General features: G+C 41.1%; 1 protein-coding gene across 5 annotated transcripts in view; it reads left to right on the plus strand.

Annotated features, from left to right (window-relative positions):
- The window catches only part of RERE (arginine-glutamic acid dipeptide repeats), a 401,924-nt gene that overhangs the window by 277,615 nt on the left and 104,465 nt on the right, over positions 1 to 19,844 (plus strand). For all 5 annotated transcript variants that reach the window (XM_084652065.1, XM_084652067.1, XM_084652068.1 and 2 more), the window contains one exon: positions 10,677 to 10,775. In XM_084652065.1, the coding sequence (XP_084508191.1) occupies positions 10,677 to 10,775 (99 nt within the window). The remainder of the gene's footprint in view (positions 1 to 10,676; positions 10,776 to 19,844) is intronic.

Here is a 19,844-nt window from a genome sequence, read left to right on the forward strand (position 1 = left end):
GTGCCCTTAACAGTGAATCTCAAGGCTTTTGTCATTTGACATGCATGTTGTTTGTATTTGAGGAAGTGAAAAGCCAGTAGCTCCCTATTTATTCCTTATTGTAATTGAGGAGCCATGTACCTATACTTATTACACCTCTCGCCATGCACCAGTATACAAGATGAAATGATTACATACTAATATGGGCTGGTTCCTTTTATGAGTAGGATTGTTCAGCATTTCTGTAACAATATTACATGGCAACATGTCATTGTGAGTGACAAATGTGACAGTGTAATATCAACTTAGGGAAATTCAGTTAGAAGTAAGATGTCACCCAGACAAATTACTGCCTGTTTTAACGTGCCCTTAGACAGATTTTCTTGTTCATTAACTAAAGACAAGGTTGAAAGCGTAAGAAACGTATTTAAATATACGTTAGCATTTATTATGATTACTGGTTTCCCTTTTGGATGCTGCTTCATCAGTGGTTAGTCTCAGGGTTCAAATAAGGTAGCATAATACCCCAAGGGCAATCACTACTGCCTGGGCATGCTGTTAAAACTGAGCCTCTTCTGGTGCACAGGGCATTTTTGCCACTTTGAATCTTCACTCATTCTTATCTTTTCTCTTGGAAAAACCTTTCTGTGCTGCTGGATTTATTTGTAAGATAATTCACAAATTCAGCTAAACTGTTGAACAACTAGTTTAAAAGGCCTGTTTGCAGCTGTAAAATTTGGCCCAACTTTAAACTACTTTGTAAATATTTTTGATATATATAAAATATCTAGATTTTTGGCAGAAAATGTGTGAAAATCTGTTGCGAGAACCTTCCCCAGCACTATTTAGCTTGCCCAGTGACAACAGTTATTTGTTATGTCAGACCAAAGAACCATAAAACCCCTCTACAGTGTCAGTTCCCCCCTGTGTTCCGCCTTTAGCAATTAACGCCAGTTTCTAGAGCTGTGCTTGTTCCTGATGAATGGTTGTCCCACTTGTAGTGCATAGGAAATAGTGTGTAGCCAAGGCATCCATTGTGTCATCTGTATCGCTAACATTTAGATCATTATGGTGATTGGAGCTGTGTAGAAACATTAAATAGATTAGAAATGGGGACAGAAGTGGTGAGACCTCTGTCAAAGAGTGGGAGGGGAAGATTATATTTTCAAGCTTCTACAAGTACCAGAAACTAGAGCTTTAAGGAAATAGACCTGGTTCAGTTTTCCTTTGAGCTTCTTGGGAAGTGATGTCTCTGGTCACCTGTTGAACCTTTTTGTAGACATCGTGAGTTCTATTGACCTGTCAAGAAGCTCATAAGGCCCTTATAAATTAGCACATACCAGCAAGAAAGACAGGCATGTTGTCAAAACAAATCTCTCCATGTGCAGTCTTTCTGTATTGGGAGGGTTGGGTGCTGGGTTGGTTTATGGGGTGCTGGGTTGGTTTATGGGGTGCTGGGTTGGTTTATGAGGTGCTGTTGTCCTCAGGCAGTAGAGGGAGTCCCATGGAGTGGTACTGGTGTCTGCATTAGAGAAGGCAGTCTGTTATTCAGGCCAGGCTTTCTGGTGTGTTTGCAGCAGATGGGGAAGAGTTAGGATTTCAAGGACGGGAAGAGAGCCCTGGAATTAAGAAACATGGTATCCTTGGGCGCAATTCTTAATTCAGTGCCAGATACAGTTAGTGAAAACACATACTTCAGCACCTGTGAATAAAGCTGCAAATTTAAAATGCATGTTTCACTGTTTTATCGTATAAAGTATACTCACCATTGTGTGTGTTCTGCGTGTTTGTGGCAAATAAAAGTTCCATTTTACTACAGCATATTGACAGATGATAGGTACTTTATGGGGATGATATTTCCAGATACAGCTCCTGAAGAGACACTGCATCAAACTGGAATGTTTCAGTCATGTTCCGGGGGCGGGGGGAAGCAGTCTGAATTAGGTTTAGCATTAAATTAGGCCCTTAAAAGAGAAGAGGTTTCACCAAAAGGCTTTGCCTCTCAGTGTAACAGTGTTTCTCTTGTTGTCTCTTTCATTGATTCTTGTCTTCTGTTTCCTCTGTCTTCTCGACCATTGCCGTCTTAAACACCTGGCAGTTTTTCAGGGACAACCCTGAGTCTTGACTGTTGTCCATTGCAGCGAAAGATATGCAAACTCATCCAAACATTTCTTTTTCATCCAAGGCCAACAGCCCAATCTAGCAGCCTAGGGTCCCCTTCATCACTCAACACCACATCCCTGAATTCTAATGCTTTTATAGGACCTTTAGATCAAAGAGACTAGCAAGACACTTTTATTGAAACGAGGCATAGATTCTTCTGTAGTCCCTCTTGCACCCTCCGCCCACGCAAGGAGAATGACGCATCTGCGTAAACTGAAGCTATGTCTGCCCTACAAGCGCTGCAGTGGCCCTGCTGCAGCTACACCACTGTAGTGCTGTAGAGTAGACACTTGCTGCAGCAACAAAAGGGGATTGTCCATCGCTGTAGGAAATCCACCCCTCAGCAGACAGTAGCTAGGTCGATGGAAGAATTCTTCTATTGACCTAGCAGTGTCCAGACCCGGGTTTAAGTCTGCTTAACTGTGTCTCTTAGGGGTGTGCATTTTTCACACCCCTGAGTGATGTAGCGAGGTTGACCTAAGTTTTAGGTGTAGACCAGGCCTGAGAGAGAAATGAAGGCGCTGGTGCTGAAATAGGGACTTTATGTAGAATGTTTTCTGTGCTCTAATAGGAAAAAAATCTTGTTCCCCATGAGGAACATAGTGAAAGACATTAAGAGTACATTGGATTGGAGGAGATGGTAATACTTAGCATATACCACACCTCATGTTTTCAGATTGGCTTATTAATATTAAATAAGGCCTAAAACACCACTGTGAAGTAGCAGTGGTGGTATTTACTTAGTGCCAAAAATAGGTAGGCCAATCTTCACTTTACACATGCGAAAACTGAGGCATAGAAGAGTGATGGCACTTGTCCAAGGCACCGAATGAGTCAGTGGAAGAGCAGACAAGTGAACTCTGGAGTTCCTGGATTCCAGTACTATTCTTTTACCACTAGAAACGCTGCCTCCCTACAGCCATGAATATAGTTTGTGCTGTTTGAAAAATCACTGCTACTTTTATTTGACTCTTCTGGGTAGATTTCAAGTTAGTTTTGTAATACCGTGCCACATTATACTAGCAATCACGCCCCCCCACCCGCCCGCTCCCCTCCCGGAAATCTAACGATGGTCTAAATGGACTCCAATTATTTAACATTGTAGTATGAATGCAGCCTAACTCAGATAGGCTTTTCGACAGGGATCATAATGACTGTAATTGCAAAAGGATGCCTTGCTGAAGTAGGAGCTGCCAGATGTAATGCCATTCTGATCTAAAAAGGTCACAGTAAAAGGGACATTTAAATTAAGTTATAAATTACAATTGAAGAACAATATTTTGATGTGAGAGACCAGAGATGTCAGAGCCGGGAGATGTAATTCATGGATTCATTACAGAACAGAGGTGCCTGACAGCTGAGCCATGCCAAAAGGAAAATTTATTTGCAACATCACGCAGACAGAAAATGGCAGCTCAGATGAGAAGCTGGAATAGAAACTTGAAACCTTGTGGTAATGTGCAGAGTTTATGCTAATAAGTCTTGCCCGAGATCCCGAGATGTTTAATGACTGTTGTAATATAAATGAGATGCTTGGACGTGTGCACATTTGGAATTTTTTTCTTTAAATTAAAGTCCTGTGCTTTTCTGTAGAAAAGATAACTTCTGCATTATAAAGTGCAAGTACATTCATGTCTGTCCGTTCCCTTCATTGCATACTGTGTGTATGCATAAGATTGCTGAGGTCTCAGAATTATTTAGGTAGCAGGATTTGTGCTCAAAACAATGATTCTTTACATGACAGCTTGGGAGGGGAGTGGGGAAAGTAATTTAGTGTTTCTAGCAATACCTTGAAAAGTGCAACCAGAAGTTAATTAAACTGTAGGCAGTCATCATTAGCTATTATTTATATGTTCAAGTAGCTTGCCAATAAAGTGCTTATATATATTAAATTACTGAAAGTAATAAGCAGAGAATGATCCATCAGTCAGACTGAGGAAAGTGGATTTAACTCTGATAATTATATAAAAATATATTTTTCTTTCTGGTTTATAGTCTTGCTCCAAGCTCTAATCAAGGCATTTTCTCCATTAGACGGCTGATTTTCTCAGGAAGGTGTAAAATGGTATCCGTGGTCACGTTCGTATCTGATTGACCTGACTCTTCTCCCTCCCTCTAGAGGCACAAGTAGGGGGTGGGCTCAGGGGCCCAAACCCCAGCCTTGGCCCCTGACTGGTGTAATGGCTGAACCCCTTCCTTGCTGGGATGTGTGTGATGGAGGGGCATCCAGGTCAAGTTTGAGTGCTTTGCAGCCTGGTACTCTAGGTTGCAAACACCACTCAAACATGGGGCGGCCAGGCTGGAACATGGGCCCTCTTGTTAGCAAAATTCTGATTGCACCCCTGTCTCCCCCACTTCCACGTTGTGGGTCTTGAGATTGTCATTGGTATGGCAGCTTGGTGCAAAGTTAATTCTGATCCTCTATCCTGGACTATTCAGGACTGTCATGTTGGTCTGTTATCTGTTCTGTGCTTTTAAACTGGGGTGGCTGCCTGTTAGTACAGCCCATTGCTTCTGGTCTTCTCTGGTTATTCTTCTGTCTCCAATTGAGTTGTTTCATAAAGAGAGAAGGAAAATTTGCTGGGTTCCTTCAGGCAAGATACGGATTCCGTCCATGAGTCACGATGCGGTTTGGGCAGAACACAGCAGGGGGTGGGGGAGAACCCTTGCCATTTTTGTCACTACAAAATTTTTAAAGAGAAAAGGCATGCTTAATTTAGTAACAGAAACCATGTACAGGCTGTACTATAGCAACAAATACCTAGCCCTTGCTACTTGCAGTCGTGCCTATCCCAGTGCTGCAGTGCAGGCAAGGAAGAAGATCAATGTGTGCCAAATAGAAAAGACAAAAATATTGTTTTCAAGCTTCTAAGTGGGTATTGCATGCTCCGGAAGGCTTAGGAAACAAAAGTGATAAAAGCAGTTAAAAGTCAGCAGTGCTGTTTGAGTGGTAGGATTTAGGCGCAGCAGGTCTGGCATTCTCGTCCTATTGCTTGACTTTTGGCTTAGGAAAGATGGACTCAGATTGTTGTTTCACTTTCATGGAAGCGGAGTCATGGGAGCTGTCACTGATGTAGGCAACAGAGGCAGATTTACAAGCCAATGCTCTGTTGTACATTGGAATTTCTACCTGTGGAAGTGCATTTAAAAGCTGTGTTTTCTATTAAGCAATCGCAGGTCATGCATCTCCCTAACTTAGAAGAGTGAGAAGGCGGTATTGATGTGTGATATGTTCATGTTCGTAGCTTGCAGAGATGAGGCATCTGTTGAAGGGAGATGATGTTGGAGTTTGAGGCAATGTTTTCTGCAGTAATTCTGTGAATGTGTGTGCCATTGTCCTTGTTGCAATTGTGGTGAAGAGCATTTTTCTTTAACCTTACGGTAGGTGCCATAGAGCAGGCTGAAAATAAACCATGAGAAAATTCGTCTTAGAATTTTCTTTCTTTATTCCTGTGATGTTACCCAAAGGGAATCAGAGCACTCTTCTCCATACTATAACTCTATAACTTATGCTGGTGGAAACACTTCCGTCATACAACTAATTAGGGAGACATTTCCTAATATAGTTCTAAAAATTCATTCTAGGTGACATACCAGAGGTCTTGGCCAGCGGTGACCTTTTATTTTTACAGGCAACTTAAAACTCTCTTAACAGAATAGTAATAGTGGGACATTTGAGATATAACTAGCTAGGCAAAGAAGAGCAAATAACTAAGCAGAGTTCATTTTTCCAAGAGAAGTTTAACTTTTACCCTTCAGTTTTGAAACGTGTGGGGACAGATCCTTAGCTGATGATTTCGAAGGAGTTAAGCTGTTTTACACCAACAGCGGGCGATGCTGTAGGAATGTCTTCTTATCCTGACTTCTGGGAGCATTCAGAGCAGTTCAGGAGGTTTTGTAAAATAATTTCCTTTTCCCCTCAAACAAGTGTTAAGTCTCAATTAGCTGTTGCAGCATGAGAAAGAAAAATGATAGTAGTAGTAATCTGCCTTTGTTTTGGAGATAATTGGTTTACTGTTGTCCTTGGGAATACCTCTCTCTTTTCCTTCTGGTACATTTGTTTAAAAGACATAAAGCAGGCTCCTGGTCAGTCTTCATGTTCCAAAATCCAGTATTTTAAAATTTGTTATCTAAATCCATATTTAGGTATCTAAATAAAGCCCAGATAGTGGATCCATTTTGCACACTGCTTAGCATCAACTCACCTGAGTATTCCTATTGATGTTAGTGTGACCCTGTGAGTAAATGTTCACCATCGCTTTGTGAGTTAGGATTCACAATCTGGTCCTGAATGGCTAGATTTTCAGAGACGATAAGTACTCACTGACTTCAATGCTAGCTGCCAGTGCTCAGCAATTCTGGACCTCAGGCTGCTTATTTAGGTGTTGAGATATGGCTGTAGATGCTTAATTTTAGATACTCCATTTTGAAAAATGTAGCTCACCTGTATAACTCAACAGCTCAGGTATAAAAACCAAAGTTAACAATGGACTAGCAGACAAAGTAACCTACTCAAGATATTGTGATTTTTTAAAAAAAAAAACTGGCTACAGTTCATATGCAGCAATTTTTTCTCCTTTACTAAAAACAGACTGGTTTTTGGTGTGCTTGTGCCACTATTGGATTGATCTTGGTGGACTGTCACTGTTCATTCTGTGGGGTCTATGACCTGAAAATGGAGACGGTAATACAACACCTGGGAAGGTTTCTCACTCGGGTGTGTTATCTAAAATTTATCTTTTTATGCAGATGACATAGAAATGACATAAATTTACCCAATAGACCACAATGGCTCATGTGAAATGGTTACTGTCTATTCTGTACCATCCGACATCCTTCTGTGGTGCAGTTTAAAAAGAAAACTTGTTTTTTAAAAGAGCAATATGCACACGCACCCAAAAACTATTTAAAAGTTTTAAGGCTTGGCCAATTTGACAAAAGCCTGGAAATCAAAGTGAAGACGGACGTTTTGTCCCCAAATCCCACAGGTGTGCTTTCTTTTCACAGCTGCATGAGCTGTGTATCAAGTTTCAACCTTTGATTTCAGTTTCCCAGCTGTTGCTGACTTGCCACAGCCTTCACAGGTTTTAAACATTCTGCTTTGTCGATTGAAAACTTAACAAAGTTCTGGAGCAGTGCTGGCTCTTTTATGTCAGGTTTTTCTATTCAGTTAGTATCTAGATGTGACAATGTCCCAGGTCAGTAAGGATACATGTAAGGGTGGAATACTTAGCTGTAAATGCCATCTTAGTAGCAGGACATGCCATTTGAACACCTTGAGTTTATTCCTTCTGTAACTTCAGTGCTCAAGAGCTTTTATAAAGAACTTAACGATTGTGGGAGCTATCCAGATCTGGCTTTCAGTGGACATTAGCTCATATGTTGACCTGGATTTTATGGCTTAGTTGTTATGGCTCGCCATTGATTGCGTCCGACCAGAAGATTCCTGGTAGTAACATTCCTATTATAAGTACCTTAACTTAACATACTCTCACCCTTCCTTGAAAACCGGGTAATAGGAGGTGAAGGACCAGCCTTACTCCTGGTATGCCCGATAACACGATGGTGCTGGCTTCCCCAATAGTTAGGAATGTTGAGCAGTTATACTGTACTGCACAAGCTGAGCCAATAGCGTGATAGAAGATAGTCTATAGAATATAGGAGGACAAAGAAAAGGAAGAGCTAAAGACTAAAAGAGCTCCCTATGATATCCTTAGAAGGCATTTTATAGGATCCTGATACTATATAATTCAGGCCCAATGTACTATATCCAAATCTTATTTCCGTACCCTAAGAAATGTATGGGTATCCTTATCCTATAGGTTAGTGGATTATGACACTTTAACTCTCTATATATTAATAAGGATTATCTTACTCCAAAAACTGCCACCCTAGGCTCTCTTGGCGACTTCCAGGTTTGTGGTATACCCTGCAGTTACCAACTGGTTGCAGATGCCGGATAAACCTGTTTAGTGTTTGTATAGTTCCTCCCATTGGTTTCCAAAAGTTCAGGGACCATTCCTATCTGTGCCAAAGGTTACCAACTTTTATGCTGAATTACTCTTAACTAATTATACTTTTAGCTATTTAGCAGATCTTACTGGATACAGGCCGGTAGGCTTCTTGCATTTCAGCGAAACTTATTCTATGTATAATTATTAGGAAACGCATATCATATGCCTCAACACATCCTAAATTCATAGGAATTAATACTGATAAAATATAAAAATAAAATGGATTAATTCAGAAAGAGAAACATATTATTTGATATGGCTGACGGGATTAGTAGGATGTGTAATAGCTAGCAAAATAATCCTCTGGGCTACAAATATTACAGTCCCACTGAAAATCTCATATTTTTGCCTCTCCAGTAGGTTGGGTTTTTATTTCTTTTTCCACCTCTTACCCCAATCCCCTAATTATATGACACTTTAGTCCTCGTTAGGGATCACTTTTAAAATACCTGGAGAAATTCTTTATATGTTTGGTATCTGTGGATTGGGTGGGAGAGAGATGAATAGCTGAGGTAACCTTAGGAGCAGTTCCATGCCATTATTGGGGCTCTGGGTGTGTTTGTTTGGGGTTGTTGGTTTTTTTTATGTTGAACTCCTCTTTGCCTCAAAATCAATGGCACAGTCTGACCTAAGAAAAGTGAGGGTTTGCCCTGTAAGATCACGGTTCAGTTCTAACCCAGGCTGCTGCTAACAAAGGAGCTACCACTTCAGGGCTATTTGGTAAGCTATATAATTGTGCTTTGGTCTCAGTCCAGAACCTACTGTCCTCCTCTAGAAAGGCATTGTCACACTTAACACCAGGTGGCATCTTCTTGTTGGCAGCCTTGGGATTGAAGCAACTGAGGCGATATCCTCTCAAAAAGGTGATTGGACATGGGTGGAGTGATACAGGGATGCTTGGGGAAAGGGCAGTGGGGCTGAGAATATGGGGTGGAAATGGAGAGGCCTTTGCATGGGGGGGGTATGCTGGGTGATGAGAGTTCAGAGAGCTGAAGTCCCCTCCTGCTATGAAAATAAGCCCGAAAGCTTCTGTCATTAGTTCCTGCTAGTAGCTGTGTGATTAAATAACCCCCCCCTTTTTTTTTTGCGGGGGGAGGGGGGGGTGGCTGGCTGCTAGTTTTGGTGTGTCCATTACTGCTAATGCTTGCATCTGTACAGGCTGGTCTACACTGAAAACTTGCAACAGCATAGCTACATCTCTCGGGAGTGGGTGTGAAAAATCCACACTCATGAGAGACGTAGCTATGCCAGCCTAACCCCTGGTGTAAACAGCACTGGGTCCATGAAAGAGTTCTTCTGGTCAACCTAGCTGCCACCTGTTGCGGTGGTTGATTATCTATGCAGATGAGAGAACCCCTCCTGTCGACATAGGTAGCGTCCACACTGAAGTGCTACAGCGTTGCTGTGCCGTTGTAGTGTTTCAAGTATAGACAAGCCCCTAGCTACCATTTCTCAGGGAGGTGAGTTAACTACAGCGGTGGGAGAACCCCTCCCCACTGTAGTGTCTCCTCACTGAAGTGCTACAATGACACAGCTGCTGGTATGCTGCTGTAGTGTTTTCCATGTAGATATACCTGTAGTCTCCACACATCATTTCCCTCTCTTCTGTAGGAGTGGAGATAATTGGTTTACTGTTGTCCCTAGGACTTCCTCTGTTTTCCTTTTGGTACATTTTTTCCCAAAGATGTAAAACAGGCTCCTGATCAGTCTCCATGTTCCAAAATCCAACTTTACTTGCATATAGCACATTATATATTTGTCAACTTCCAGATACTCAGCCCTCATCAGGGAATGTATCAGAGCTTTATCCCTTAAAATCTCTGCTGAAAGTGGGCATTTTTTCAACTTTCTGTTATAACTTTTGTTTCTACCAACCATCTGCCTTAGCCTGCCCCCAGCTGTATATATTGATAGTGGAATGTAGCCCCAGCACACAGAAAGGTCATGCACTGTTGAGAGCGCTGTCAGCTTAATGATCCCAAGTTCCTTATATGTATTCCTGCAGCTGTCTCCAGGAGGTGTTATTTTGCTTCTCCATACTTTACCTTGTTCTCCAGCAACTTCTTGTTCTCATCTATGCAATAAAAATGAGCACAATTTTCTGAAGGAGTAAACTTGACTCTCTGTCCTCAAAGCACTTGTTACCTCCAGAATATGAGCTGTTCCATTTGATTAGAGAATATGAATAAGATATTACTGCATAAGATACAACCCCTTTGAAGAATGGTTGTTTTGGTGCCTTTTTATTTTCCTTGGAATGTCTCGTGTTAGAAGTATTAAAAAATGCTAAAGGGAAAATTTACAAGAGACTTCAGAAAGTAGAAAGCAAGTCTGCCTATTTTAATGTTCTCTGTGCTACTAAATAATACTGAGATTACCATCCAGGTTCTGCAAATTTCTCCTCTTTATTTCTACTATAGATACAGTAAATGCAGCAAGCCTCATTCTTATCCCAACCCCTTACTGTTGGTCCACCTCTCCTTCTGTTTGTTGATATAATTTTCCGTTTTTATTATTCAGCTACATGAAAGTAACTACGATGCTGGAAAAGCCCTGCAGCGCTTGGTGAAGAAGCCCGTGCCCAAACTGATTGAGAAGTGTTGGACTGAAGATGAAGTGGTAAGGAGTGATTTATTCTCTTCTGCCATGCAGTTCTAGTTACTTACCACTTTCTTCTGCTCAGAGCTCTTGTTTGAGGGGGTGGGATAGTAACCTGTTGCATGGAAAAAGTTTTCTTCTATTTTCCAAATGAGTATCAGTGGCTAGAGCCTCATTAGTCCAAGGAAAAATAATTTCCCCGTAGTATGTGTCTTGAAAGGGTACAATTACTGTCACCTTGAGAGGATTCCATGGAGGAGATGAGCAACGCTACAGCCCTCCCGCTCTTGGTCCTGCTGCTAACCAGTATCTTTCACAGGCTGGCTGGGCTCCTTGCTTAGCAGTTCCAGTTAGAGGAGGCACAAACAGGGCCCAAGATGCTTGGTTTCATTTTCACTGGTTTTGCCTGCCTCTCTCAGGAGGCTGGAGTGTCAGTGAGTGAGAATCCTGTTCTTCAGTTCATGTTGACTCATGCATGCTCAGTGGTCAATAACATTCCCACTGGGTAGGATTTATTTAAGGATTGGGGCCACCTTCTTCATGTGAATTGCCAAAATAAGGTGTTGTCACAGTTGTTGCTGTCTGGCTATTCAGCGTCCCATGAACCAGAAAGGGATTGTCTGGAAGCTGGTGTATCTGTGTCTTTTACATCTGTCCTAAAGCTCCAGGAGATCTCCCAGTCCCCAAACTGGACTGAATACAGTGTGTCCATCTTTTATCCAATTCCAAGAGTAACATGAGGGTAGGATAACCCCGCTGCAGTGCAGAAGTCCTGCCTGAGCTGACTGGGATTTCTCCAAGTTGTGGGGTTTGGTTGGTTCAGTGACTTTAACATCATTTAGCTGGCATATTTTCTGTGTCTGTGGCCATTTTGTTGACTGTGGGACTATCCCATTTGGTTACTGGCGGGTCATACACTAACTAGATCTTGTGTTTGGAATGGGATGGAATTGTAGGTGGGGGCAATTGGGTATTGTGCTCCTGTCATGGACCTGTCTTTATCTCCCACAATTTGAGGTTGAGGCTTGTGATCTGCACTAGCTGCCTGTGGGTTTTGGGGTGGAGTTTAAGGTGTTGATACTGTCCTATAATTGGACCTGACTGCCTAGTGGAGAGACTGCCTATCTTCCTGAGCCGTAGTGGTTCAGTTGAGATTGAGAGAGCCCCTTTGGAATAAAAGAGAGGGAGCTGCTATTAAGGTAATGGCCCTTGATCTCACACCCTTACTTGATCAAAAATAGCCTACATTTGTTGGCATCAGGGGATGATGCAAGGTCTGTCTTTTCACAGAATTTTTCAAGAGTGGGATGCTGTTTGATAGGTCATTAGGGAATCTGGAGTGCTTCTCTTCACATTTCAATTGTTGGGCAATTAAGTTACTGCCATTATGAGGTCGCTGCTGGGTTTTGTTTTTATATTGTTTTTTCAAGGACCCTACAGCTTGGGATAGATGCCTTTTTGTGTTGGTTGTAAATGCAAATAAATTAGAATTAAAATGTCAGTTTTTTAAATTGGATAACTCCCTATATAGAATTGAGAGTTTAGCTGTTACGTAATAAACAGTTGTTTAAATTCAGCATTCCCCTGCAGTGTTTGGGATGCAAACACTACAGCATTGCAACCCCTTGCTGTTTGCCAAACTTTGCAGCATAATGCTAGTGCAAGATACTCTTGACTATAACAAAAGTGAAACTGACCTTTTCTCATCATCCAAGTTGAGAGAGAGGCTGAGAGAACACAGTGTAAACAAGGTAAAATAGATCAGATTCATAACGTTTTTTCTTCAATCAATAGTGTTGTTAAAGGCATGTCTAAGGAAAAGTGTGGTTTTAAAATGCAATTTCTAATATGACCCTGGGTCCTTTAACAAACTGGGCAGGTATGATGGGCTTCATTTGGAAGGGGTAAATGCTACTTTTTCTAGCTAAGAATTGAACAGCATTGTTCATTAAAACAGGAAGTTCGGTTAGTTTTGTTATTTTATAGTTGTAAAACATATTTATCTTCAAACAACTGAAGACTTGGTTGCAGTTTGTAAGGCACACATCTTCTAATATGTTATAGTAGTGTCATTGAGATAAATATCCTAGGATAAATATCCATGATTATTACTAAACATCTAAATAAAGAAAAATCTGAGTCTGATACACAAAGCGAGAGATAGCATAGCTGAAGTGGATTTGAGCCCGAAAAACCTGTTTTTGTGGACAACATTTACACTTGTTAATTTGTTAAATGGAGTAAATTGTTTTTTGTTTTTTTTTTTAAAAAAAAAAACCTTGCAGTGGGTAGTACATAGTCTTGTTAATTGAGTTACTAATTAACCTGGCACCAATGTCATAAAATAGACCTGGTTAATTATTATGGGTGAAATTTTCATAGTCCTGTAACATTTTCAAATTATTCAGACAATGGCTGGAGAGAAATTTTTAAAGCTCCAGTTATTTCAATGAATTGTGTGCGTGCTTGCACTCTCCCCGTGTAAACCTTTTTGCCAGAGGTAGGTTAGGTCTAGGCTAGATAAATCTGAGATGAAAGCAGGCATATTCTGAAATCAAACAAAAGACCTTTGTGGTAAAGAGAATTCCTGAAGCCATGGGGTGAAAGAAGATCATGGGCAATGGAAGGAGGTAGAGAACAAGGAGTAAAAAGATTAGAACACAGATTCCTATTAATGTGTGGGATGAACTTGTCATAACATGGCACTTTTTTTCGGTGACCGTGCAGATACCTCTAAAGTTCTGCTCCCCTGTTTTCTGCATTTGTACTGTCCTGTTCTCCCCCCATGCACACGTTCCATTGAATGATTAACTGTGTGCTGCTTTCCTATTTAGAAAAAAGATCTCTCTTCCCCCTCCCTCTTCCATTCCCCCTGTTCTCCCTATGAACCGCAATATGTTGCAAGTGCCATTGTCGCTGCAGCTTAGGGTTTTGATCAGCAGTCAGTGTTAAATGATTGGAGAGTGGAGCCTTGCAAATAAGAAAAACGGCGAGGTTTATTGAAAAGGGAAACATTACTCCAAAACAGCGAACAGTATGAATACAGAATAACGATCATTAAATCTATAAATCACTGTCAGTCTCAGCTCATTTTATATATTTACTTCTTGTTCTATTCCATCCAAGTTTCCAGAAACATTTGGCCGCAATCCAGCCTTGGCAGAGACAGAGACCAAACTGTTCTCTTATTTATAGGGAGTTAAGCTCCACCTTCTGAACTTCAGTGAGTGTTTGTCCCTGATGGACTGCTTGCAGAAAGCTCCAGATTAAAGCTTCTGCGCCAGATCCTTGGGCACTTTGTATGAGAAGAAGGAAACTCCATGCTACCGTTCGTTTTGCTAGAGTGGTGAAGGGTTCATTCCCACACAATGTATGTCAGACCTAGAACTGGTCAGGGACTTTTTCAGTTAAACGTTTTTTGTTGGAAAATGTCACTTACCCAAAAGAGAAACTTTTCATGGAAAAGTTTCAGAGTAACAGCTGAGTTAGTCTGTATTCGCAGAAAGAAAAGGAGTACTTGTGGCACCTTAGAGACTAACCAATTTATTTGAGCATAAGCTTTCTTGAGCTACAGCTCACTTCATCGGATGCATAAAGTGGAAAATACAATGAAGATGGTTTTTATACACACAGACCATGAAACAAAATGGGAATGTATAGGTTTCAATGAAAATGTTGTCAGAAAGGTTTCTCGAGTGCAGGAAGATCCAGCCTAGAATAGCCAATAGGCCTGAGCTGGGATGTGAAGACCTGGGGTCGAGTCCCTGCTCTGCCTGATTCGGGGCAGGGGCTTGATCCGGGGCAGGGACTTGATCCTGTGTCTCCCACATCCCAGGTCATTGCCCAGCCCACTGGGCTATTGGCTGTTCTGTGGTCTCTCATTTTTCATGAACTATTTCGAAAGGTCTCACTTTTGTTGAAGTGTAGAATGAAAACAAATTTCAGAACCTCAAACTCCTTTGCAAAACGGAATTTTTGTTTTCAGGTCACCCCTCGTCAGATCCTTCACGAGTACGTGGCAGTGAACTTCTCTCTGTGCCTTCTTGGGCAACGAAGGAAACCAGAATAGAAATGCAATCAAAATGTCCAAGGGGCTAGAATTTACTCAGCACAAACCTGCAGTATTTATTCCTCCCTGAAGCAAAACTCACCCTGAAGTTGGTGGGAGTTTTGCTTGAGTAAGGGTTGTGGGATTGGATTAAGTCCATTTCTGTCACGCTGGTTGGTGTAAGCAGTTGATCTTGTTATCAGCATGACCATCATAGGGTGAGTAACACAGCTTCCCATAGCGCATGGTAACACTTAAGGTGTCAGTGACGCTATCTGAATAACACATCTTTGTGTTGTAGCTAACTTTTAGCTCTTCTATGGGCAGTTCCTTGTCCAGAGTTTCAGCCTGCTTCTTTAAATGACAACTTTTTGTAGTCAATGACTGAATTACCAGTAAGAGCTGTCTACTGGGATTAGAATTGATTAAAATAAAGGGTGGAAGTTGTGTTATTTTTACTGCAGATGATGTGGTTACACAGGTTTAGATCAAATTAAATGGAGGATAAAATTGACTAGTGATTGAATTAAGTGGAAGGCTCTGTAAATAGGAAGATAAAGGTTTTCTTGTTTACTCTTGTTTCTAAAACTATGGCTATTTTTAATTCTCTCTTTCCAACATGTAAATTAATGGTCATGCTGTCAAAACCACAGTTTTCCATTCTGCCTTATAAAAGTGACTGAATAAACTATTATACTGTTACATCTATCAGAAGCCGTAACAGCAGCTGTTTCCTGTTTATAAGGGTAGATGCTACACCTGGCAACATAAATCTCCCTTAGTGACTTTGGTGGGGAGGGGTCAGTCTCTTGTAGTCTAGTGAATCGCTTCTACTCACAGACTGTCAAAGAACTGGCACGTGAAGCTGTGCTTAAGCACTTTCTAAATAAGCATCCAGTAGGCTAACATGGCTTCAGCATAATACAGTGAAATCTCATTGCAACGTCAGCTCGGGATGCTGTATGAAAATCAATGCCATCCCCACTTGACATGTTGTTCATTTTTGGGGAGAAGTCAGGCAGCAAGGTTGCTGTTCTGAATGTCCTGCGTTTTGACATAACTGCCGATAATGCTCTCCTTAACACCGAATGCCAGGTGAGACCTGTGCCATGTGATGCTTGTCGCTGCAGCAAGGTCTCAGAGCAGTTGGGGAAGGGAACTGAGTCTTTATCCATCACAGGTGCTCTAGACATGTACACTACATGATATAGAATCATAGAATATCAGGGTTGGAAGGGACCCCAGAAGGTCATCTAGTCCAACCCCCTGCTCGAAGCAGGACCAATTCCCAGTTAAATCATCCCAGCCAGGGCTTTGTCAAGCCTGACCTTAAAAACCTCTAAGGAAGGAGATTCTACCGCCTCCCTAGGTAACGCATTCCAGTGTTTCACCACCCTCCTAGTGAAAAAGTTTTTCCTAATATCCAATCTAAACCTCCCCCACTGCAACTTATATGCTGCTGAAATGAGGTTGCAGTGCAACCAGATGTTCCCATCCACTATCTTAGACCTTCTTACACTGAAACACCCGAAACTTACTTCTGCTCACTGAACTGATACGGGCAGGGAGTCTACCATGGTCCAGCTTGCACACCAAGAGCTAGGATGAGAGTGTCAGTTAAATGGGGTGGAAGGCTTTGTATCAACGCTTTCTTCCAGTTCCTGGGGAGGAGGGAGGACTTGTACCGGAGCAGCCCAGGTGTGGGTAGGTCTAGGTGAGTCTGAGACCTCACTCTCTGGAAACTGATTTACACCACCTTATCCATCATTTCTGAATATAACCCGGGAGGTTATAGCCAGGGATGCTGTGACCAGGAAGGCTAGTGAATGGGGTGACTATCCTCCAGTCTGGATACCACAGAAATGATGGTAGAATGAGATTTTACTGTACCTTGAAATATGCTGTATTGATCCACTCTGTGTAGCTATTAGAAAGAAGATGCATGTTACAAAAGGAAAGCGCATGAAAAAAGAGACTGCATGTGTGATAGCAGTTTTTCAAACAAAGCTTTTTAAAATGTAATTGAAAATATATGTAAAGGCTTCTCAGTTTTATTGTTACTTCTCTTTACACAATCATTTACATAGCAGCTGCTAAATGTAATGGGGAAAAAGGTGTTTGAATATACCATATTAGCTCAGCTCAGCAGATGTCAGATCTTGTAATTAAGAAACAATATTGCATACAGAGTTTGGAGAAAACACTCTTAAGCAAAACTTGGTGGCAAGCTGAGGTCTTTTTATGACCCGCTACAAACAATTAGTCTGGTAGTTTTAAAGGGGCCGAAGGGAGTTAAATGCCAAACTCTATTGAAAATGAATGCGATTGAGGCACCTAAAGCCTCTTGGCTCCCTTTTGGAAAATCCCAGTCTTTAAAGTCTAGTTGCATACCCCTGAAAACATGGAACCAAAATACAGTGGCTCCAAGTGGAATCCTCTCTAGGAAGTGTTCAGGAATAAGCAGTGCTATTTTTGCTGGGTTGAGACTAGAGTGGGACCAGAACCTTTAACTCAAATCCCTAGTGAATTAAAAATAAAAATTAACAAAGAGTGTGTGTGTGGGGGGGGGATTGCAGTTTCAGCTCCCTACAGACAACCCCTCCCGTGGTCACTGGGTCCAGATCAGACTGAAAATCCAGAATGGGCGGGGGGCATGTTTTACCGTTTGGGTGCTGTGGAAATTTTTCACAAGAACTGATCTCATGAGATTTCCGCCGTCTTGGACCAAAATCTTTTGAGAGCAGCTCTTGTGATTTCACTGCCTGTCTGAACTCAACCCTATGCCTGAGCCAGATCCCAGCACCACTTTGTTTTCACATTTCTAGTTCAAACCAAAAAAGTATCAAGTTGTTACTGTCTGCAAAGGAGAGACCATTTATTTTTGGCTTCATTTATTTAACCAGCGATATGGCATTTGTGGCAGTTAGGTCTTGCATATTGGGATGGGTGTGGGGGGGAGTCAGTAAATGCTGGCTGTTTTTTGGGTAACCATCTTTAGCAGATTTGCATTTAGATTCCTAGCCTTTATTTTGAGTGTGCTGTTTCCCTTTATGACAGGGACCACCAAAATCCATAGAGTTTACTAAAGAGAGAAATACAAATCAGACTAAAAGAACTCCTAATTTATTAGGTTTTTAATTAAACATGATGAACCCATTTTAAATAACACAAAGGCCCCAGGCCAAGCTGCATCTAATCGAAACAGATTAAGTCACCCGTCCACATTCAGATAGTTATTAATTCTGTTTATTTATGCATGCTAGCTACAGGCAGAGTTCGCTGCTGCTGTGTTGCAGTTTATTGCACAGGGGTGCTCTTGCTGCATGGCATTGGGCGGTTAATTAGCATTCAGATGCTGATTATGAAGAACATGGGTGATGCTAATTGAATTCTCTTGAGTTTTCCTTGCAAGGTTCAGAGAAACAGGGTTGAACTGCAGTTTTGCAGTATTTGTTGTGCATTTCACCCTTTGCTGCCTTAAAATGCTGAATTCTAAGGATGGAAAATGCCAGGTGCTACTTAAGGTGAAGGTTTTGTTACTCACTGTGCATCACACACGTTTCTGCTGATGATACTCTGACATGCTTGATAACTGTAGCTTTTATAATAAAATATGCTGTCCTTTAAATATTTTACACTGCTTTTGATGTAGTGTAGTTGAGGTAAACAACCCAGATTCAAATAACCTCTTAAATTTATAGCCAAGGATAGTCAATCTTTGCTGGTGATAATCCTTAATTGGCCGTGTACATGGTTTTACAACTTCATAAATTTTCAAGTATCCACACCTAGCTTCCATTTAAAGCTCATTTGTCACAAATACAAATGAAAATCCTTCTTCCAAAAATGACAAGACATGGCAAACTAATTTCCTAACACATTTGTGAATAATTGCAATCCAGTGAAATAGGGTGGTTGGTTGAGTAATTATTTACACAAAGCACACACTTCTTTGCCCGGCTTCTTTGCGTAGAATCATCTCCAAATGCCACCAAATCAGCCCTTTTTGGCATATCTGCTCAAGAAAACATTGGTTTTATTGTTCATTCCTTTGAAGCCAGGCGACTCAGATGTGCTGGAAGATAGAGCTGCTTACTGGGGCAAAACTTCCATGAATTTTATTTACTGTTTATGTGGCAGCCATAGAAAATGTAATTCATAGCAAAATCGAAGTACAGTCCCCTGCAATAGCAGGGAGGAGGAGAAGGGGGGAAAAATCAGGGGATCTTTGAAAATGAGGCTGGCATTGCAGGTCTGCATTTGAGTGATCAAGTGGACTTGAAATGTTAAAAGATAAGTAAGTCAGTGTTTGTTTTAAATTTTATATCCACAGAAAAGTAAACATAATGACTTCATGGTGGAGTGAGAGTACCTATTAGCTGTACCGTTCCTGGACTTCATATTTGAACCACATTATCTAATTGCTGCCACTTTCCAAATGTATTTTAATCAGCAACAATTGGAAATGTATTGAAAACTGAACTTGGAAATAGGAACAATCACTAGTCAGTAATATCAAACGACAAATTGTTGCAAGACCAAAGCCACCTTGAGACCTCCTCTCCTCCCACTCTACTGTGAGAATAAGAATGGGGATGCATTGTAGAATTGTAAGGACAGATGTTGTAAAAGTCTCCTAGAAAACAGTTCATCATAGTAAGAAAGTAGCTAATGGAAGACCAAACACTAGCTATATGTTGTGAGAGAGAAGTATTGAAGGAAGTATTTAAATCTATTTATGTTCAATACAGTTTCATTTTTTAGGAGGTGTTAAGTATGCAAAAGTTGTGAAAATAGTAAATTGTAAAACACAAGACACAGAATTCAGGAGAGCTTGACCCAGTTTAAAGACAGGTTTTATACAAAAGACATAAATCTTTTTGCTTATGATTAACTTGCATCAGCGTTTGAGCCAAGCCCTTCTTTAAAGAGATCAATATTGCGTATACAGTACAGAGTTTGTCAGGTTCTTTCGGAAACGAGACAGTGAATTAAAAATCAATTATACGTGCAGAAGTTTGTGTAGGGCAATCAATTTTGTC

The sequence above is a fragment of the Lepidochelys olivacea genome (genome assembly GCF_965140295.1).
Source record: "Lepidochelys olivacea isolate rLepOli2 genome assembly, chromosome: 18".
Lineage (NCBI taxonomy): Eukaryota > Metazoa > Chordata > Testudines > Cheloniidae > Lepidochelys > Lepidochelys olivacea.